This window comes from Hesperophylax consimilis, chromosome 8, assembly GCF_061612785.1.
Source record: "Hesperophylax consimilis isolate HC1 chromosome 8, BYU_Hcon_1.0, whole genome shotgun sequence".
NCBI lineage: Eukaryota > Metazoa > Arthropoda > Insecta > Trichoptera > Limnephilidae > Hesperophylax > Hesperophylax consimilis.
Genome location: NC_142843.1, coordinates 29,387,424 through 29,411,509, shown reverse-complemented (window position 1 = coordinate 29,411,509; position 24,086 = coordinate 29,387,424). Strand labels below are relative to the sequence as shown.

At 35.6% G+C, this 24,086-nt stretch overlaps 1 protein-coding gene across 2 annotated transcripts in view; it reads right to left on the bottom strand.

Moving 5' to 3' along the window:
• Positions 1-372: 372 nt before the first annotated feature.
• Positions 373-24,086, bottom strand: part of Tdc2 (Tyrosine decarboxylase 2) — a 35,796-nt gene continuing 12,082 nt past the window's right edge. Inside the window, exons 2-12 of one of the 2 annotated variants that reach the window (XM_089634082.1) lie at positions 22,968-23,302; positions 18,340-18,391; positions 18,000-18,070; positions 17,111-17,347; positions 14,765-14,961; positions 11,966-12,308; positions 11,294-11,483; positions 10,782-10,846; positions 8,131-8,318; positions 3,203-3,292; positions 373-2,365 (exon numbers count right to left, since the gene is read on the bottom strand). In XM_089634082.1, the coding sequence (XP_089490208.1) occupies positions 2,185-2,365; positions 3,203-3,292; positions 8,131-8,318; positions 10,782-10,846; positions 11,294-11,483; positions 11,966-12,308; positions 14,765-14,961; positions 17,111-17,347; positions 18,000-18,070; positions 18,340-18,391; positions 22,968-23,282 (1,929 nt within the window). In that variant the 5' untranslated portion in view covers positions 23,283-23,302 and the 3' untranslated portion in view covers positions 373-2,184. Of the gene's footprint in view, positions 2,366-3,202; positions 3,293-8,130; positions 8,319-10,781; positions 10,847-11,293; positions 11,484-11,965; positions 12,309-14,764; positions 14,962-17,110; positions 17,348-17,999; positions 18,071-18,339; positions 18,392-22,967; positions 23,303-24,086 lie in introns of those variants that run through there. The other variant, XM_089634083.1, reaches the window with a different exon arrangement.

The following is a 24,086-nucleotide window of genomic DNA, read 5'->3' as shown; positions in this document are numbered from 1 at the left end:
TAAATCTTTTTATTAACACATGAGCATTTTAGACACTAATGAAATATTAGACTAATTATTTGAGTACCGTCATTGGTTTTAAGTTATAGTTAATACAGAGTTTTGTTATAACTTCTACAATATTGAAAACGAGTACTTACTTATTTTAATATAATTATCTGTAAATTTACGGGAGAATTGAGCTAAATTGCAAATATTTAAATGCTTATTAATTTATTATAAAGTTTTTTATGAATAATTAATAAATTTATGTGAAACGTTAAATGCTTTCAAACGAGCATATAAAATATATCAAAACACATTTGTCTAATATAAAATAAACAAATTAAAACAAATTATTAAACAATAAAAATAAAGTATGATTATGGAGTGTAAACAATTTTTAGTTGAATCATCTAAAAATTGCACTTTTTGTGACGTTTATAAAATGTTTCTAAATAACAAGTGAGGCAGGTTTTTTTGCAATAAATATATAATATAATTTTAAAATATATTTTTATTAAAATTCTCTGTATACGAAGGAGATGGTAGACACGACCTAATTTTCTTTACATTCATTAGGAAATGGATTATTTTTATAATGTTTCTACTGAAGAAAGGAATAATATAATTTCCTGAAAATTCTCTCTTTTATGGGGCAATAGAGTTGATTGTTTTTTTTCATTTTAATATTGCTATTTGAATGAGCGAATAAATTATAATAAAAAACAACAGTGGTTACTAATTCAGCATTTTTAACAATTATCAAGCAATTAATTGTTTTTATACATAACGTGTTGCATTTTTTTATGTTTACAAAATATTATGATAGGGAAACTGTTTGATTTTGGCCAATCCTATTTGACATGGGTACATTGCATGTATTTCCTATTTATATTATGTTTTATCGGTGACTAGATAAGTATGACCACCTAATTGATAATTTTTATAATTCTCTAACCTACGGATTCTAAATATCATTAACGTGAAGATTAATCACGCGTAAACTAGAAATTATAGAGTAGGAATAAGAGTGCGTTATGTATGAAGCCAAGGGCAGACGTACACCCGGTTATGTATGAAGCCAAGTGCAGACGTACTCCCGGTTATGTATGAAGCCAAGGGCAGACGTACACCCGGTTATGTATGAAGCCAAGGGCAGACGTATTCCCGGTTATGTATGAAGCCAAGGGCAGACGTACACCCGGTTATGTGTGAAGCCAAGGGCAGACGTACTCCCGGTTATGTATGAAGCCAAGGGCAGACGTACACCCGGTTATGTATGAAGCCAAGGGCAGACGTACTCCCGGTTATGTATGAAGCCAAGGGCAGACGTACTCCCGATTATGAACAAGTCCAAGCTTTAATTCATCAGCATTATGCATGTCTTAAATTAGCTTCCAATACTTACCTAAGCGATATGAGAAGTGTCAGAAAGTTCGCTGTTAAAATCGCATGATTTGACGTTATTATCTTGTCAATTATCTGAAGACTCTTTGAAAGTAACAGATGATAATTGCATTTGCATACTCAATCTAATTATGGAAAGTAAAACCAATTTAATATATAGGCTACCTCCATGTTACCACGTACATATCGCGTGCCGTTAAGTTTATTACGTTTATTTTCCCAACCATTACAGAACGAGCAGTACTGTTTATTTCTGTAGGAAGTTTTCTTGTTTGTTTGTTTGTTTAGAGTTAAATTATTCACACCTGAAGTTACTCTTGTTACAATACACTGATTTTTTTACATAAAAAATTATAATAACAATTAAGCATTAAAACATAACCCTTAAAATGTTTGTACCTACGTATAAATAACTATTTCCACGCAAGGATGCAATCGCCTCGGTGTGAGTGATTATGCCCGTGTATTTTTTTAAATGCAAGTTTTTTTAAATATCAAATATCATAAAACTTTACAAAATTCTGTATACACGAAATTGTTTATGTGTATTACTGTTTTACGCTGATTGGGCTCGTGGGTTCGCGCTCAGTTTGGCGTTGATTATTCAGTAAATACACATCATTAGTCGATTGCAATCGTACGTTGAAACAATAGTTCTACTGCAAATTTTTGAAAATATCTCGATACTAAAAGGTTGGGTTGGGTTAGGTTAGGTCAATAATATACCACTGCAATACTGTTGGCACTACTCATATGACTTATTTTTGGAATAATTTGTCAATTTAGGTAGGATATTTATTTGGTAGCGTTGTATACGTAGTTTTTGAGTGCGATGGCGGTGGTTGTTGGTGCGGGGTTCGGGACCGGAGAGAGGCGGCGCGGAGAGCGGGAGGGGTCGTGCTCGGGGGAGGGGGAGCTGCCCCGCCGCACCTGCCCTGGACTCTTCAGGCGCACCATCGTGTCCAGGTGGCGAAACCTGCAATCAAACAACATCAAACGGTGAATGAATCAAATCGGGGACACCCGAGGAAGACAAAAACCTGTCGAGCTCAAGCTCAGTTATATGCCGCGGCCGATTCGATTCAGTATTCCGGCCTGGCTTGAGTTGGTTTAGGGAAGACACTGCACATCAGGTGGATTAAATTATTCTTGAGGCGGGTCATGTCATGAGTCGATATAACATGAGAGTATGTAGTACGTTTGATTATGAATGAAGCTAGGAGTACAATGTGTATGTGTGAAGATAGCGTTGTGTGATGGTCCATCCTGCCTGTCTGAAATGGCCTGATAAATAAGTTTGTTAGATTTTCCAATTTTTTCGATATTCTTGAGTTCTGCTGTTTTTTTTTTTTTATTTAATTCGAATGATTTTCATCTGCATCATTTTGGATGGGAAGCATTGTTATGGATTTTTAAGCTTCACTGTCCAAAATTATCAATTTGTAATATGATCAATGTGTCAAATGATCAATGTATAAAATGATCAATGTTTCAAATGATCAATGTATAAAATGATCAATGTACAAAATGATCAATATACAAAAAGATCAATGTACAAAATGATAAATGTACAAAATGATCAATGTGCAAAATGATCTATGTGCAGAGTGATCAACGTGCAAAATTATCAATTTACAAAATGATCAATATACAAAATGATCAAAGCAGAAAATGAACAATGTCTAATATTATTCCTCGTACTAGTTTGTTTTCTATGCATCTTCGTTCTCTAGAGAGAAATTTCTCGGAGGACTTGTGAGATCTTTATACATCAATGGATAGAGGTTAAGTTGTATAAAGTGTAATACATTACCTTATGGGTAGATCGTTGGGAGCACTTCCATTCTCATTGTCGGCGCTTTGGAAGAAAAATGCTAGGGGCCACGATATCCAAGAATTGCTTCTGTTTTGAAAAACAACTTTATCATTATTATATTAATTGTAAATTTGTAAATCTTTCCACCTGCCAAGTTTGTCTGTGGACGGGTCATCGACACACTATAGACAACAAAAGGTAAGTTGGTTGATACAGAAATGAGATATATGTACTTTACAATTAACCAATGGTAAAATATTTGTAACAAATCGGAGTGAAATTCCCAGAGCTGCCAAATGAATATAGTTCGAAGCCATGTCTTCAATATTTGCTTAATTTTATGCTTGTTGAATAGATTAAATGGTAATCCGAGGGTTTTTTTCCCAATTTGTCTGGTTTTAGATCTTCAATGGTATTGGCCAGCGTTTCAGCGGTTGGATGTATATTTTAATATCATTGAAGAAGAAGATAATACTAACAAATCCAAACGAAATATGAAACAGAACAAGACACAGAAAATAAAAATATAATGGTCTCAATTATTATCTTTTTTATCTCCCTTTGTCTTATTAGATTATTTTTTTCTTCATTGATATATTATAAAAATGGTCATAATTTTCAAATGTTAGAGAAAAGTTTTTCCAATAAAAATGGTATATTTTAATATTTAAATTGGCCAATTCCAAAATTTTGTAGAAATTGTTAAGACATAGGATTCAGACATAAATATGATGGAATATTGAATAGAGGGAAGATATTTTTTTTTGATTTGACTTAAAGGCTCGATAGAAAGAGGTCATTTTAGAGAGGGACCACCAAAAAATATGTGATATTATGTTCCCACCTCTAGCCTCACACAATACCAAGTACCTATAATATGGAGAATCAAGTGCGGTAAGTATCAATCGAATAACTGAGGAAGTTTATTTTTTGTAAGAATTAGCAAATTGATGGAACCTCGGTTTTGATGGGATGATAGGTTTTTGTACAGAAACAGTCGAGTTACGACTAGTAGGCTTTGTTAAATTGAATAATATATAGAGTCAATATTCTGCCCCATTCGATCGTTCGTTGGCCTTATGTGTTTTTTTTATTTACTTATGTATTTCATTAAATTTACCTACAAAACCATTTGTTTTGAATTTGATTTAAAAGTGTTGGTTTTATCACCCCTTCCTTCATAACGTTAATCTCAACTCTTTTTTGTCAACAATTTTAAAATGCCAGCTGAAACTTACGATGTTATTGAATTGTCTTGAGTCTTGAGTATAAATAAACATTTGCAATGTTATAAAGACAACAAATAACCAATCTGTTTTATAATATTATTACATCTCTTACAAATTGACTGCAAACTAAACGTATTTAGACAAAGAAAAGTTGCGGTGAAAGTTTTACGTTAATTTGCGTCAACTTTTATTGTAGATATTAAAGTAGGTTTATGAGAAGAATAATAATGTTTTAAACTAAGGAGGCTGTACTCTGTATGACGGCAACTTGCCTCTTATGGAGAGAATTGCGCACAATGGAAAACTCCCAACGAGTCACGTACTTACTATTAAAGCAGAAATTTTGCTTTATTGCATAGACGCTGAATTACTCGGACAATTGCGTGATTTGAATATCTAGAACTTAAATAGCGTGTTATTGAAAATTGGAAAGGATCGTTATTTCGGAGACATTTTTAATAATACACTAATTAAATTGATATAACGTAATTAATCTTCACATGATTAACAATGTTTACGTGTTTGTAAAACAAATAAGGTTGGGTTGTTTCAACCTCTGCCACAGTTAATTGACGATCCAATCGACGATTAGCGCAGTTTTGAATATTTGAACGTTAACCACTGATTCTTGGCCCGCTTTAGATTCGTCAAGCATATTAGCTTCGCCATTGACGACTAATCAAACTTTGATCAAATACTGAAATTTAAAATGACAAAGATGTATTCAAAATGGTGGCGATCGTCGATTTGATCAACAATTAAATATTACAGGGTTTCAAACAAACAGTGTTTGAATTTTTTCTTCTCTTTCCAATGACTTACTTACACTTTATGTATATCCTTATGCGCCTAACAGACTGGGTATGAGGAGGGGGGTCAACTCAAAGATTTTGATCGCCTGTAACTATGAAAGAGATTTTTTGCTCCCTTAAAATCTTCTACCGTTGTTAGTATCATGTTCTGATGTTAGTGTTACTCTTACTATTCAACTTAGGTGCAAAATAGTTTAGTAAATAGTCGTTTTATTACCTATATTTATAACTATACTAGCAATGTCTTTAAATTTACATCATTTCTAGTGATTCCCTTATTTTTCTAATTATTTTTTTACCAGAAATCTGGATATTTTAATGTCACCCTGTTTTGACAGGTCAGTCCTATCTGTAAAGAAGCTTCACAAAACCTCCGGACAATCCCTTGATCTGACCTGTCACTGAAATTTCCCCCAAAGGTCATGCTATAAATTATTATAGATGACAAAGATAAATAGGACACACCCGAAACAGAAACTAAAAACAATTTCAATGGGGCAAGTCTACCTTGTTAACATACCGGTATCAATAGTTACTCGTACTTAATACCAGGGTATCTAGCACGGTCGATCGATAGTCTTTGTTAATAATATCGGTAACTTGTCATCATTCCCGCAGTTCACAATGACTTAAGTGTTCTTAATTTAGTCAATATGATATTTGTTTGTACGTTAGCGATCTGCAGTCGTGATAGGGAATGGTGACATGTTATGGACATTGTCGATAAATCCTTTATTTATTGATCGACCATGATAGATACCCTGGTCCAATTTTATTGTTTCTGCGGTGCCGTATTTATCGATATCCACTAACGATGCGTGCCTCTTTATCGTTTTTCTCAAATTCCCTTAGCCATTATATACATATCTAAGTCATTTTTTATGTATCAAATCCGCAACCGGCGCGCTTCGCTAAAGTAGTATTACATTGATTTATTATATTTAGATGAGATTCGAAGCGAAAAAATGGGTTCCACTTAGTTGGGGGTATGTACCCCCAACACTAACGACGAAAGACCGGCAAACAACGGAAATGCCGAACCCGGTTCCTTTGCACCGCTCTCGCGTGCTCATTCATAGTGGAACCCGTTTCGACGAGATATTATATACGCAATAGCGTATTATTAATAGTGACATTTTTATGTAATTGAATTGGTTACAGTTTTCTAAATGATACCACTAGTTAAATAAAGGGGCCTCATTTCAATCTACTTCAGGTGCTATTTAAGACAATGTCTACTTCAGTGATGATCAACATTTTTAGCCGGATGGCCAATTTATCCATTTTCAGTAATATTATGTTCCCTGGCCGCAGGAGGTAGAAGAGTACCTACACACAGCTTAACATGGTTTGCAATCGACGGTGTCCTGATTTTCCATGATGGAATTTTTTTAATAAAACAATAATACGGTAAAAAATTTAAATTGTAAAAATTAAGATAAATTAATGTAAGTATATGTAAGGTAAATTGAAAGTCAAACCAACAAAGGGTGTCGCTTTTGTTAAATCTACATAAAATAGAGACACGCTTACTACGCACATTTTGTTTAAAAAAACACTTAGTATCAGTTAGATAATAATGATAAGTATTGAAGTTTCTGGAAATCGAAAATAATGTATTTTAGTAGCTACTTCGTAGTAGTCTTTTCTTCACGCTATTTTTTGACATAAAAACCCAAACGAATAACCTAAAAACCTATTTTAGGATCAGAGGTTAATATTTTGGGTTAGATAGAGAAGATAAAACTTTCCTTAAAACTTTGACATTAATAACAATGACCGCCAAGTGAACAATCAATTTTAATTTTAACGAAATTACCATTAAAATGCATTATTTTCACATAACAATAACAATACTGCAATACAATTTAACAATAATAACAATAATTTAACAATACAATTTAACAATACTGCCAATAATTATTTCGTTAGCTTTCTAACTCAAAGGCCTCATTCACTATGTGTCGTATTGTATCATGTTACTGCTGCCACTACCTAGCATTTACATATATAGGTAAACTTTACATTTCTTATTAACTAATTTAAGTCTGTATAACTTAGGAGTAGGAATATTCTTATTTTTGTACTATTTACTTGCTGTTATAATATGTCAAATGGATATGGTTATATGTATTTTTACTATTACTTTTGTGAACTTGCAATCTTCAGAATATTATGTTTTTATGAACTATGTATGTAAAAGTCCGACGGGCGTATAAATAAATAAATAAATAAATAACTTATTGAACTTATTTCTCATTATTATCTAACTGACACAATACTTTAAAAAATGTGCATATTAAGCGCTCCCTATTTTCTGTATCGATTTTTATAGTTCTGAAAATTATCGTTCGTTATTCAAAATTTTCTCGAGAAAAAATAAAAATAATTCTGAACCATAGACAACCAATTTCCATGTTCTCAATAAAAGAGCGCACTGCTACGAAGGTGAAAAATTATTTGCAAGTAAGGTCAAAGCACAAAATTCTGTATTTTTAATAATATGTTAAAAAACTTATTTTATTACGAGCGGCTTATTCAAAGCTTTCAAGAAAGCCTTAGTTTTTCGCTAAACCCACTAGGAAAATAGAACAGAAACCTTTGAATATTTAAAAAAATAATAATAACAATTTTATTTGCCAAGTCGGTTGTACGAAACGGCTTGCATGCCTTACGAGTTGGGCTCGCGCACCGCATGTTACTGATCACTGGTCTACGCAGTATGAAAAACTAGAGAAAACTACGCCTCTCACATATTCCAAATTATTTCCCTCAAAGGGCAGATGAGGAATTATTTTCCCCGCACTTTTCTCTCAAAGTATATGTAGGCGCGTACGGAATTCAATAAAATAGCTGAAAGCGAAATATAAAAGAGTTCACTCACGCTGCGGTAGGGGTTTGCGAAGTGTTCTTCTCGCGGTTTCCCGGCGACAGTTTCTGGGTAGAAGATGACTTGGTGATTACAGGGTTGTATATTTTCGGGTCGCTGACCATTCTCACGAAGAAGGAACGCTTGTAGGCCAGCGTATCCTTTCTCTTCTTCTCCAAGGCACTGCTCACATTCACCAGCTCCTGTTATTGGTGGTAGTGATAGTCGCTCAGTCGGTGGCACGCTCTATGTTTATTATTAAGAAAAAGAAAATAGGAAAAAAGCCATGCATTAATACAAAATAGCTAAGAGAAAGAAGCATTCATGCATTAATACAGAATAGGAAGGGGAAATATCATCGATGTAAAATCAATATTATTGATTGCCCTCCCATGGTTAATTCCAATCTAAAAATAACACCATTTAAGAGTAACTTCATAATACAACCCCCCATCTAATTCCGATATCTTGCTTCGAAAGTCTATATATAAACACAAGTTCCCTACAATATAAAAAGAGCACAAGTTATCGCTCAACCCCATAATGTAATTTGTTAATTTTATCGGTCAATAGCAAACCTAAAAGGCATGCGTCACAAGAACTTAACAACCCAACTTGATGTAAACTGTAAATTTGCTGTACGAGCTTCTAAAAACGTGCGCGAAAGGTAGTGGAGAGATGAAGGTGATGGGGAAGAGAAAGGTGAGGAAATACCTGACTATTTTACTTATTATATTGAATTGGTCACCAAACACGGCTAAAGCCATTTCTACACTGTATCTATGAATGAAATAATAGAAAGGAATAATTATAAAATGAAAGGAAACATGTGGAATAATAGATGATCAACAGAAGCTAGTTTTTCGAAATTATAAAGGGATTTATATTTAAGGCGATGCACTACGTCGTGTAATATTTCAAATTGTTCAACAACCCTTACGTAGATGGCGATAAGGTTTAAATTCCCGCTTAACACCATCCGCCTGTTTTGATTTATGCAAGAAAAAAACATGGCCAAAAAGTGCCTTTTATTTTATTTTGTGGATGTTCAGTCATAAATATTTAATTTTTTTCCGATAATTTTATAAATAACTTAATTTTGCTACATTATACAATAAAATTATAACCGAAAATGAGTTCGTAAGTAAGAGATTTTGAACTTTAAAGCAGTTTTCATAGGCCTTATACATTATTTTTTTCTGGGCTTATAAAAAGATTTATCTAAAAAATACTCGATTATTTCAAAGGCCAAGATGTATTCTACTCGCAGTATTTAATTAAAGCATCTGAAACATTTCTAGGCGACCAAATTTTCAAACTAAAAACGCATGATTTTGCATTACTACGTATGACATCGCCTTAAGGTTCGTTTAAGTCTATTGTATTTTTATGTGCTGTAGTAAAAATTATAAAAGGAACTTTTTTTTCTCTGTCTGTGAAGTCAGTGTACAGAGACTAGTTATTGACAAATGCATTAGATAGGTAGTATATCAGAAAATACAAGAAAATAAGGGCCATGCATTAAATTTCAGAATTAAAAAGCTAAGAATAAAGAAGGTTAGACAGGATCCGGAATCGGGTCAAAGAAAACACTACTGCCAAAATTCTGATAATTAGCACACTTGCTGCGAACTTCAATGCGAGATTAAAATAGCATAAGTACGAGTATTTCGTCGCTGTGGAGTGACAAGTCACTAACTAAAATAACTCTTAGATTAGATTCGTCGAAGAACTTAATTTGAAACCCCCCATATACTCGTATGGGTGAAGTCGATAACTGTCTGAATAATCCCCAAATCGATTTATGTAATAGGCATAAGTCCAACTTTACAGATTTTCGAGCATTATATTAGCAAATACCGTATCGAGTACATAAACTAACTAATTACATTTAGTTATTATATGCTCTCGCTTATTTCGCAAAAAGTCACATCATTCCTAAAAATAATAACATTAAAATCACTTTGTTACTTTATGCACTCAATGTTAACGATTAATTTAGTTAACTTTTTTAATTATTCTTTATATGTAAAGAGGTGTAACTATTATGTAGTTTTCTTTATGTGTAACGAGATGTAACTCTTATGTAGTTTTCTTTATGTGTAACGAGGTGTAACTATTATGTAGTTTTCTTTATGTATAACGAGGTGTAACTATTATGTAGTTTTCTTTATGTGTAACGAAGTGTAACTATTATGTAGTTTTCTTTATGTGTAACGAGGTATAACTATTGTGTAGATTTCTTTATGTGTAAAGAGGTGTAACTCTTGTGTAGTTTTCGCATGACATTGTCTTGTGAAAATTCCTACATGTATTAACATGAATTTTTAAACTGCTAAATACTATGAATTCTAAAAAAACCGGTGTTGCGAAAAATCACTAACACAAGAAACCGGTTTGGCGAAAATCACTAAAAGAATTTTTTGTATTTTTTAAAGATCTGATTATGCTTTCTTAAAAATCATCTTAGTACTATTGAAGAATACCATGATCGTTAAAAAAAATAAAATTTTAATTTTCACCCTTAATTTTGCTCCAAAAATAGACATTTAAAATTGCAACCACAAAACTCACACATTTCAAAACTGTCGAATTGTTAGTTGTTAGTGACTTTTTACTCCACAGCGACGATTTCTTATATTAAAAGAATTAAATGGAATAGTTACAGAGTTCTCGTCGCTAACTTCGGATAGTTCATTTGCAAAGTGAGTTATCACCTCCCAAGCGTAATCTGAAAAAACATTGTTGGTTATTTATACGTGGTGGACATTAGTTTGAGAAAATAATGTAGATGGCTTTTGGTTTTGTGGTAACAATTAAAAAAAAAGTTGGACATTTGAAAACAAAAAATATATTTCTGTCAAACGCCACTGGTCACTTTGATTGAGCACCAAGATCCACTTATACCACGTGGTATACATAGCATTGGGCAGAAAGTGACCAAGTGTAAAGGTGACCAGTGGCGTCATGTGACAGAATTACATATTTGTTGTTTTTATTTGATAAGAAAAATGTCACCGGAGGCGGCGGAGACCAAAATGCCACTACAATTTTTACTCCAATTAAGCTAATGAAGTGCTACGTCTTCATAGTCTGATCAATACAGCACAGTAGGCATAATAGAGTGCAGGTACATACATATTCGCAATATTGTAACTCCTAACCCTACAATACCTACCCATATCTTCCTGAATAGCATCCGGAGCACAGACGCAGAATCTCAGAATGAACGTATTCTTGACAGACGCAGGAACAATGTGAATCTGACCCGATTCATTAATTTTGGTGATTAGTTTTTTGTTCGTTTCGTTGGCCTCCTTCAGACTTTGTCCTTCGTACTCCAAGAGTCGGAAACAAACCAGCCCCAACTAAAATGGAATAAATACAAAATTAAGTGGTACACGTAAATCTAAAATTCAACACTTGGCTATTCGATTCAGTACTTTCTTGTCGGTTAGTTATGTCTAAAATGGATGCAAATTTGTTGCATACCTGTAATTTTTCTTGTTTGTTGAATGAAATTACTGAAAACGTGTTTTAGAATTTCACAGAAGGTACTCCACTGAATACCAAAGACTCTAAAATCCAAAAGTATGTTTAGAGGGCCGAAGGTTTCAAGAAGGACTCAAGTCAATGTCTTGTTAAATCATATCTTGTGGAATTCATATCGATGGGATTTATTTATTAGATTTAAAGATAGTTGGAGACAGTGGGGGCTCGTGACATTTAAGTGTGCTAAATATCCCCACTAACTGAAAGAATCCTGAAAAAAGGACGGATTTTTCAATCTAAGTACTATATATAGCTCACTTAAAAGTCACGAGCCGCAATTGTTGAAGGTCATATTTACCTCGACTTGATTGCAAATTTCAAACCGGCTGTCTTTCTTAACCAGCGTCTCGAAATACTTGGCCAGTTGTATGTGGTTCCTGATGTATTCCTGGAGGCCTGAGATTCCGTAGGTCCTCAGGACGAACCACAGCTTGAGAGAGCGGAACCGCCTACTGAGAGGAATGCCCCAATGGCGGTAGTCGATGACAGTGCCATCGTGGGCGTGCTGCAGATAGATAGGGTCCACTACCAGGGCTGAGGTATGCAGGAGCTTGTTGCGTACCCACATCAAAGAGCAGTCGAAGTGCGTCAACAGCCACTTGTTGGCGTTTGTGTTGAACGAATCGGCGAAGTCGATACCCCTAAAATATAATTACATGTTTGAGAGTCAAACAAGCCCAAGCGCCGGGCATTGTATTGTATATACTCGTACATGGAATAAAGAAGAAATAGAAGTGCCTTCCATATTAATTTTAACGGAAACCAATGTCACCACTGACATAGTACCTTTTGATTCTAGACTATTTTGTACGCGTCCTGTCTTTCTTACACTCGCCTGACATCGTAGATCTCCATCCCATTTGAATTTCGTAATCATGGTGAAACACATAAAACACATATATTGTATTGGATATTTGAGGCCCGATTGACCAAATATTTGGATCACCAAAGAAATTTCTTGTGTTCTTGTTTATTCTATCTATATAGTATAGTACATTGCAAATGTAGGCCCTACTGCAGTATAAAACGTACAACAAAAGTCAATTTCGCTAGTCAAAAGAGCTCAAGCGCCGGGTAATATTGTGCTCGAATATCTACCCAACTGCAGGGGAAACGTACGAAAACATAAATCATATTTGAATTGGATGAAATTATGGAGTATTAACGCGAAGTTTGGTACCTACATACACCCTGATGTGTTAAATTAATTAAAAGTGTTTTTAATTTTACACAACTGAACTACCGTTTATGTATCGTAAACGATTCTTTATCAGTTGTATAGAGCTTAAAACATGTTTATTAGTAAGGCTGATAGAGTTTAGAGACGATACAGTATTTGAAATTTTAGTGGTGCGGAAATATACTGTTTCGATAATTAAGGTCAGTAAAGCTCTTTCCATTACAAGTTGAAGGGCTATTCAAATTCTATAGAAAACCATTTATGGTCTCTCAACATGCTTTGTTGTGTTCTATGGGAAAATGATCGAACTTCAGCAGCACTTGGCTAATTGAGTATTTGGGTATAAGGGCAAAAAAATGCGTCGCCATATCAACCGCCTTTGGGAAGAGTGGAGGATACTATCAGTATCGCCCTGGTGTAAGACCACTATTCAGAATTAAAAATTTGCTTGAAATGGCTTTAGCCGTATTTGGTGAAAAGATCTGAATAGCCAGGTACTCTCCTACCTTCCTCTTTCCTTTCCCTTCCCACAATCTTCAGTCTCAAAACAAACCCTGATTAGGGATGCCATAGTCTCACTAGCTCCAGACGGTTGGGAGCAGTAGGGACTCTTGTGCGGTATTCATATAAAAAAACCGCCTATGTCGAAAGACGCAATTACTCGTCAAAGGCGGATTTTTTAAAAATTCGTTCGAAATTTTAAGATAAAGTTTGGTCAGATGGTAGGAAATTTCACAATTCAAATAATTTTGGTAACCTTTAACATTTAACATTTATAGCATTATTATAATTTCTAAATCGGACGAAGAATTAATGGAGGACTGAACGCCGTTGGCGCTAGCAAAAAAATGTCCAAAGAAGCGAAGTTAGCAGTCCACAACGGTGTGCTGGTACCTACCTTGATGTATGGAAGTGAGGCATGGAACTGGCAAAGAAAGGATGAAAGTAGATTAAATGCTGTTGAAATGAGATCCCTGAGGCGTAGGTGTGGTAAAACCATGTTTGATCGTGTGAGGAATGTGGAGATCCGCAAAGAGTGCAAGGCTAATGTAAGCGTAATGAGTAAGATTAAGAAAGGGACGCTTAGATGGTTTGGGCATATAGAGCGAATGAGCGAAGATAGGAGTGTAAGGAGGATATATGATGCAAATGCGAATGGTAGCAGAAGTCGGGGACGCCCGAAGAAGACATGGCACGATCAAGTGAAACAGATACTCGAGTCGGGCCATGTCAAGAGTCTGAATAATAGAAGAGTATGTATGAGACGATGTATGAATGTGAATGAGGCAAGAAGTGTGTGCCAAGACCGAGTTGTTTGGCGGTCCGTCCTCTTTGCCTACCCCTGCGGGGAAACGGCGTGATGGTTAGTTAGTTAGTCTAAATCCGACGTCAAAACAGATGAAGTATGAGCCCTTATTATCTTTGGTACATGAACAGGGTATGAACAAGAGGTAACGCACACGAGTTTGATGAAGTAGGAGCCTGCGTGGACCTCTTATTATCTGTTGTACTTATGAACAAGGTATGAACATGAGGTAACGCACACTAGTGTATCGCAGCTCTGTGCAGATGAAGTACGAGCCTGCGTGGACCTCTTATTATCTGTTGTACTTATGAACAAGGTATGAACATGAGGTAACGCACACTAGTTTGTATCGCAGCTCTGTGCAGATGAAGTAGGAGCCTGCGTTTACTTCTTATTATCTGTTGTACTTATGAACAAGAGGTAACGCACACGAGTTTGTATCGCAGCTCTGTGCAGATGAAGTAGGAGCCTGCGTGGACCTCTTATTATCTGTTGTACTTATGAACAAGAGGTAACGCACACGAGTTTGTATCGCAGCTCTGTGCAGATGAAGTACGAGCCTGCTTGGACGTCTTATTGTCTGTTGTACTTATGAACAAGAGGTAACGCACACGAGGTTGTATCGGAGCTCCGGGCAAATGAAGGAGGAACCCGCGTAGGCCGCGTCCACATGCAGCCACACGGCGGGGAAGCGGCGGCAAACCGGCCCGATCTCGTCCAAGGCGTCGAAGGAGCACACAGACGTGGTGCCGAGTGTGGCGCTCACGAAGAAAGGTACCCGCCCGGCCTCCACGTCTTCTTCCATGGCCTGCGGGCAGGTGGACAATACACTACATTTTAATATATTAAATGCTTATGTTTTTGTTTTCATATTTAATTAATTTGTTTATTATGCTTGAAGCATTACATCATTTTTTGTTGGACTGTCTTCCTGGCTGGGATTTCCGTGTCATTTTAATTGACTATTTTTGCAAATGTTCTTCTATTCACATATACAGGGTGTATCGGCACGTACCCGACAAACTTTAACCAGCTTTTCCTTAGCACATTTGGAGTAAAAAATGTTATAGGCACTTTGCTGTCCGGTAACATTTTTTTCAATTAAAAACAAAAAATGATAAAAAAATCCACACTTCGTCACTGTCATTGGCATTGTTTCTCGTGTTCAACAGCTGTTATTAGCAAGTGTGTCAAAAAGCGTCTTCGCTGTTTCATACACACTAAATAATAATAGTTAAAAATGAGACGAATGGTGCCATGCCATTTCGTTGTGATTGTAAAAGCGCGCTAATGTAGGTACGTACGTATATTATTCAATGAAACTCGAATAAAATATTACCAGATGGGTTTTCAAACTGTGACAAAGGATAAAACAGTGGTGACATGTGGTGAAAATATGAATGATAATTTTTTTATTAAAAAAAATGTTACCGGACAGCAAAGTGCCCATAACATTTTTTACTCCAAATGTGCTAAGGAATAGCTGGTTAAAGTTTGTCGGGTACGTGCCGATACACCCTGTATAATTAGCTTCACACAAGAACATATCATCTTTGATGTAATGTGCATTTTGTATGAGAAATAAAAAAAAATAGAATCACACACGAGCTGTTTACAGCACTGAACTGAATGCTGTATAGCCAAGCGTCATGACTCTGTATCTGTATAGCCAAGAGAAAAAAAAAGTTTTTTGCTGAGAAATAGTTTTCAACGCCTTCGTTTTTCCCCCGTTGCCCCATTTTTTTATCCTACAATGACTCCTTATTGCCTTTTAGCCCGCCACAACCCTCCCAGATCTCCCCATCGCCACTGGCACTTTATACGTGCTAAAAGCCGGTCACCATTTGAAATTAGTAAAATAAATTAATTTCTTGCATAGTTACAAATCAATTGATTTTAAATCGTGATTTCCGGAACCACAAAAATATATTTCACTTGTATAATTCTAATACTAATCTACCTCTTAATTGATTAAAGCATTTTAAAAATCAATTCAGTGAGTCTTTTGTTGCAGTATTAAAAAGCTCGCTTATTAATATGCGTTTTTTAAGAATCCACATTAAATTGAAACGACAATGCAGTTAAAATAAACTTAATAAGCAATACATTATTTCTCGTGTTTTGTAATGAAATTGGATAATTCAATGACCTCACTGATTGGTTTTTCCGAGGCATCGAAGCGCAACACCATGTTTTCTATTTTTAATTTGACATAGTTTTTAAGTAATATTAATTGGAAAAGTACAACAACAATAATTGTCGTGGTCTATTCTTGAGTAGGTATTTACAGAAAACGCTAATTGTGTTGCAGATATACGGAGAGAGTCGGGTAAAAGAGAAAACAAAAGGATTTCTTTACCTCATTCATACATGTAAACCAAACGCAAAATATCATCATCATTTCTGTTACTTCATCAAAAGTGATGATACGCCCTACGTGGCAACTGACACTTTGAGGTTAAAGTTTTGATATACCGAACGGGCAGATAGGTTTTGCAAGTTCTGACAGAAACCCATTTTAGGAAAGAGTTACTCTGATTTCAAATCTAGCTGGCCGTAGCAATTTCCATTGATAATTTCACTGGAATAAACATGGATTAAGACACAACATAAACCATGTTCATGGACTGGTATGCTCCAATAGAAGGCCATGACCAGATTGACTAGGCTATGGAACTACTATGTCGAAGGAAACAGGAACAGGCTAAGACCCTATCACCAACACGTCTGGCTAGTGCGATGACTCAGAGCCAAAACTGGATCCAAGTAGGATAATCAAAAACAAAGGGAAAACGACGAAAGAAACACGAAAATTTTTTGTTTGGTAACATGAAGACCTGTATCAATATGTAAAGTCCATCTCTTCTTTGTGCTACAGACGATCAGAAAAAGCGGTTCAAAGTGTAAGCTTCGAAGTTCGTAAGGTCTACAAGATGTACGAGAATTGAGTTGAGCACCTTTTTAAGAGTCTCCCCACGAAGCCTGTTTTTCTCATCGGGCTGAAGGATGCGCAGCTTGACGAATGCGATCATTGCACCCTTCTCCACGCAGCTGTGCGCCTCCTTGGAGCAGTAGGCGATTAGCTTGGTCAGAAGAAGACCCTCATCCACGTTGGGGTGCATCTGCTTCAGCCTCTTGATGGCATTAGCGCGGGCAGATAGCATCACGGCAAGGACACATTCGCTGGCGGAACTCTATGAAATAATTAATACATTATAATACAAATCAGGTGCAGCCACAGCCGCTGTGTGTACATCTGAAGTTCTAAAGAGTGTTATATCGATACCTGATATCTTGGCTGAGATAGCATTCTTTGTTCCGCAAAATTTTACGAAATACCGCCAAAACCGGCTTTTGATTCATTATTAAATCGCGCCTGGTTTAGTCGCAGCTGCTGTGCGTATCCAATGAATATGAAGTTCTGAAGACATCTAATCGATACCCGATATCCTGGCTGAGATGGAATTCTAAGTTCAGAATCATTTCACGCGAGGCAGCCAACACTGGCTTTTGGTACTTCTTAGGTGCAGAATCAACTTGCCAATGTTCCGAACAGATTCCATAGGTTTTTATTTCGTCATCAATAGTCTCCAACCAAAATAAGAATAAGGTGCTGTATAAGAATCTGCTCGTAGTTGTCTACGTGCTTGTTAGTAGCTTGACATGTTTTTATTTGGTTATTCTAAAGAAATGCGAATTCCGTTACATCGTTTTTACAAAAGGGAACTTCTTTGGACAGATTGTATCAACAGCGTTGGAAGTTTTGTGAATTGTTTATTTCGGTATCAATACAATATCAAACTACAAATCAGTAAAAAGACATAATATAAACATAAGTCTCTTTACCTGAATAACACCACCGCCCTTGCTTCCTTCTTCCAGAGCTATGAAGTGTTTTGGCAAACCGATAGCCTTTGCTGAAAAAAAAAATTAGTAATTAGTGCGCCAACCGAAACCGCCACGCGGAGTGGACGTGCTTACAGTGCTCGAATCCTTGAATGTATGTAGGCGTTCAGGTAGTTTTCAATTAGACATCTACCTCCTGTAAACAACTTGTTCAGATATGGTTAACAACACGGCCAAAGCCATTCTACGAAACAAAGTTTCGATAGTGAATGGAGTTCTTTCTCCAGGATGACACTGATAGTATCTACTACATACTGTAGGAAATGATGATAAATATTACCCATCCAGTCCATTACGATAGTTTCCAGCTCCGTGCAGGCAGGACTGGCAGCCTGAAACATAGACAGGTTTCCTGTTAAAATTTTGACGAAGATTTATTTTTAATGCCACACATATGATGGAACCAAAGGGACATATGGAATGGAAACGTGCCGACCGGCCCAAATTACGACCAAACGGCACAAACTCTCAAAGCGGCCGAGAGCTGGCGTGAAAAATGCCTATCTCGTACACGCAGGGCCGGCCCAGAGCCAAACGGCACCTGGCGCTGGTGAAAACCTTAAGGGCGCTGTATAAGGTGTTAGACATTATCGGCGCCTTGGCTCCTTGGCTCCTTGGTTCCTTGGAAAGTTGACACAACATGGAGAAAAATGATCCTGTTAAAAAGTGACAGCATGCCAATTTCCTGATAAAATATTAGTGACTCAGAATATATAGAGAACACGTGTTCTTTTCCTAATAAATATCATGACGGAATGCGACAATATCAGTATGTTTATATCAATATCATTATTAGAATGAACAGGTGTCTCGTAAAACGGACGCTTTTAACTGATACTTTGTTAGGAACTCTGTCATTTGTTAAAGGCCTGTAGTCCTGTTCTTTACAGGATAACGAATAATTTGACCATATTTTTAAAGTTTCGAAATTTTGTTTGGCGGTCCATTCTCTCTGCATACCCCTGTGGGGAAACGGCGTTAAAAGACGAAATGCGGATTAAAAAAAAATTAAGTTAGTAATTCTTGTACATTTTTTTACCCATTGCTCTGAAACTACATTCATAGTAAATCCTTATTTTGTCTACTCATCTCAAATCTAAGACTTGGGTTCGAACTTTAAAAAGCTGTTTCCTCAGGTATGCATAATTACAACCATTTAGTTAATTAAATATTTGTGACTGTGTGAAATAAGAACAAAACGTCTTATTCACCCTTTTTCTAATCAAATCGCGCAATTGTAATTACAAGTATTATTATAATTCCAGTTGTATAAAATCAATGGATTATCAGCATTGAGTTTTCTTTGTTGCACTTATATTTTTAACAATTTCTATTTTTAAGACTTAGTTATTAAGGTATCTTTTTAATCCAATTGAAAAATGAATCGATTATATTTATTAAGACCAGAAAGAGAATGTGAAATTCAGTAAGTATCAAAATTCGTTCTGGAGCACGATCGTGTTTCTATTTGCATAACTTCAGTAATATCGTTTATAAAAAAAATTAAGAAATTGATTGAAAATCACGTACAAAAGTGAAATCCTGTGTGAATCGATTGTCCGATGCGGTTGAAGTACCTACAAGTAACGACCACTTACAAACTTTTTATTGTTAGATTTAGTATGACTAATGTCTTCGAAATATTATGCGTCAGTTGCAAAAAAATAATAATACGTATATTATAACATCGTTATTGGAAAGCGATATTGCTGTACCGCCATTTCATACATAATTTTACATAACTTTGTTATGTAAAAGAGAGGACGCTTTTATCAATGGTAGAAGTTTCAAAGACACGTTTTTATTATATTTTTATCAATATTGTGTATTTTTTTACTGTTACTCCAGTAATGCTTTATTGAGACGATATAGTACAAATACATAACCACCTTTACGAGATAGATATTTCCTAATAAAACTTCTAACCACAGGTCCACACAGCTACATATTACAAAATAAGTACCATTTCAACACTAGCACAAACGGTGACCGGATAAATCATCACAATGATAATTCATCACATCTTTAAAAAGTTATATAAAGTCATGGAAAGTGATGAAACAATAACTTTATTAACTGGGTTAAGTAGGTTAGGTTAGGTAAGGTTAAAATTTTTTTATTTTCATCGTTTCTAATGATTATATCACTTTTTAAAAGTGTGTTGAATTGTCACTGTGTTGAATTATCATGGAACCAGCGCAAACATTCGTCTACCTACAAAATATTAGAATAATTTTTTAAAGTTAGGAAATAAGTTAAACAAGTCGTTAGTAACTTATTAAGTTCCTAATCAAAATCAATTAGAAAGCGATGAATTTTTCTAACCTAAAACAATTACAATAAAACAATTGTTGTGAAAAGTTTGTGAAAACACTTCAAAACAAATTATCGGAAAGCAACAATTATTGGAGTTATTAGATATTTATTAGTGTATATATTAGTAGTATCGAGGTATTCATATTTAGCTATTTTTTCCTTTTTATAGGTACAACTTTCATTATTTTTCTAATTTTTTTTAAATCTCCTAAAATATTCTAAATCTTGTGATTATGTGTAATGAACGTATGTCTAAATGTATGAAAGAGATATTCGGGTACAAAAGAGATAGCATGAATAGGCTGCCGTATAAAAATTGGTATGTCTGCTTTCGTATTATGTCTTTTTACAAGTATGTGTAACTTTTACAATTAGTGCAAATATTACTCTAAGATAACTCACTAAATCTCTATCGGAAGGACCACAAAGTATTGCAAACTTTAACAAGTTCACCACAAATTGGTGCAGTTAAGATCACCACAATATGTATGTACATTATATTATTATTTCTTTCTGTTTTATTGATTTATAATACACATAAATAATTGTACGCATTTACGGATATAGGTACTCTTTTTTCTACGAGTTATACTTATATACTGAAACCAAATGTTAAATTTCATGTAAAACCAATTTCATTAATAAATACTTATGGAGTCAGTATCCAATAACCTCTAAGTTGATTGCAATGTCATGACCAGTGGTAATGGCAAAAAATCTTGACACCGAGGAAATATTTTCCCACTTTTACGACGTGACAGTTCGCTAACGGCAATAATTTAACAGAAATTGCTCTTCTCGTAGCCCGGATCGTATTATAATCTTCGGTAGTCACGCTTGGGTAATAGTTTTAAGAGTGAAAATATTAATCTCTTAATTCTATTCAACCGAAAAAGTTGAGTGAGGCCGGCTTTCTGCACCAGTGCACCGTAAATCCGACCCTGATGAAACCATTAAAATCGGTGACATATCACGCTATATTTTCGTGGCTTGGCATATTTTAACATATCGTTCACTATACATTTCCATTGGGATTGTGTGGCGAGCGATATACAATGATGCGTATAGCATAATATGTCAACCCCATAACTCTTTCAGACCCGAATTAAAACTGGCAGAAGTAGAACATATTTGACACTGGATAAAAATAAGTTATTTCAAATTTTTGTTCAATAGGTACTTTAGAAGACATTGTTACTTCCATTCGAAATAACGGTAGGTCTCAGAGGGTGAGTTTTACATTAAATTGCAAACCATATTTTCTAGAAAAATGTAATGTTGTAGTGATTTAAAAAAATATGACATAATAATGAAACAATGAAAACATAATATCATTATTTATTTTTGGGGTACTGTGCCATGTTGCGCTACCTCCTTCTATAGTAATATTACACATCTGTCCTGGTGATGGACACTACAACGCTTTCCGAAAAAATGTCTAAAGATGGAGGTTGCACAATAGGACGGCAAGGAATAAAAAAAACATACATTTAAAAAAATCGGTGGAGATTAAATAAGATGACCAAAATCAGTTCTGCCAACAATTGAAAACAAAAACTGCCAATAATTTTTATTCGCTCTAACGAAGAAAAAAAATCTAAAATTCAGTTATTTTCAAATATAAGTACGGTACTAAAGAGTAGTTATTAAATATTTGATTTTGTCTAAATACAAGCTGTAGCTGTGGCTCAGTCTGTCTGTGAAGATAGAGAAAGAATAGCGCGTGTTGCTTTTACGTTTTAAAAAAAGCATGTTTGTCCAACAGATGGCGCTGTTTTAAAAAAAAACATTTTTTACCTGTCACAGGTAATATCTAATAATAAAAAACACACGCGTATTCGAATGCAACGTTGTGTCAAATTGTCAAATACAAAAACACACGCGTATTCGAATGCGACGTTGTGTCAAATTGTCAAATACAAAAACACACGCGTATTCGAATGCAACGTTGTGTCAAATTGTCAAATACAAAAACACACGCGTATTCGATTGCAACGTTGTGTCAAATTGTCAAATACAAAAACACACGCGTATTCGATTGCAACGTTGTGTCAAATTGTCAAATACAAAAACACACGCGTATTCGAATGCAACGTTGTGTCAAAATACAATCGATGATGAACTTTCGGAGATTTAATATTTTGAACGAAAATTAACATTTTTATTTTATATACATAAAATATTTAGCTAACGGATTAAGGCGGGCTCGTTCGGGACACAATATTTGAGGGAGAATCTTTGATCTCTCCAATAGAACTTTATCGACTCATCACCGCCTTGCACCGTAGTGAGAGAAATGGGAGTCATACGTCCGTCACCCCTGGATGAACACACCGACCCACAGATTCCTTCCCCTTCCTCGTACCTATTTCCTTCCCAGAACTTCCTCTCCGTAATTTCCTTAACAAAGACCCTACACACAGCATCTCCTAATATGCAATTATTTCACGCAGGAACGTCTGTGTGGAGCTAATGTAAATATGTATGCTAACGTCTATTTGATGATTATCTATTAAACTTGATCCTGGAGCTCCCATGCGTTTTTAAAAATAAATAATTTAAAATGTATAAGAATAAATATGAAATACTCACCCAAGAAAAGCCGATGCAACCAAAGGCGTCACACATCATCCCTCCCAAGAGGGATGCGAACGAGTTGCCCGCGGGGAAGTACGCGTGGAAGCGGGGGTGGCCCCAGTGGGTCATGCCCGGCATGATCTTCGAGTCGATGTCCGCCAGGATCTGGTCGAAGGACTCCGGGTCTTGCGGGGCCGCGGATGGGATTTCCTTGCGCATGTAACCCGGGTCCACCAACGGCGTCACGCGCATGTCCTGCATAGTCTCCCGGTACTTGCAGATGTAGTCGATCATCTCCTTGCCGTGGATCCTGAACTCTTCCCGGTCCATGGTGACGGATGGTGTGCTGCCTGAGCGGTTAAATCAATTAATTAGCAATTGTATCAAATACAGTCTACATATATCACAGAAGTGGCAATGACATAGAGAATGGCTGATCCAACATGGGAATAGGCTTGTTCGTATTGTTCGTAAAACAGCCTGCAGATCACAAAGAAATGGGTCACCATGAAAACAATAGTAGCGATGAAAAATTGGACATATGGAAAGGAGGCCTTTACCAGAAATGGTCAGATCAAGGCTAAAGAAGATGAAAATAATATGTGGACTTACAAATTTTAAATCTGTCTATCTATTTATGTAAAGAAAAGTGTCGTGTGGCGTGGATTTGATTTTTATATTTACTTCATCTCTTTCATTTCACACAACACCCCCAAATGAAAGGGAAGTTATTTTCCTCAGGGCCTCCTGTGTGGAGTTAATGTGAAAAAATAGGAATCTACAGTTTTATTCTGAGATCGATAACATTGTGCGCATTTGACCTTCAAAGCAAGAGGAAGGTCACTGTCAGCAAGAGATTTTTAAAAATGTCCCCCATTCCCATTTTACACCCACTTTAAGCACAAATACGATACTCTAGATGAAATTTTGCACACTTGATGTTAAAAATAAGCGAAAAATTATTGTCTATATCTGATTTCTAAAAACTATGTATAAAACCCGGACAAGCGCCTGGAAACTTCAGCTATGAGCATATATTTAAGAGTTAAGAGGTTGTTCCACATTTGTCCTGCTTCTCTGATCTTGCAGTAATATTCTGTTCTACATCCACGAATTTCGAGAAATATCATTTTC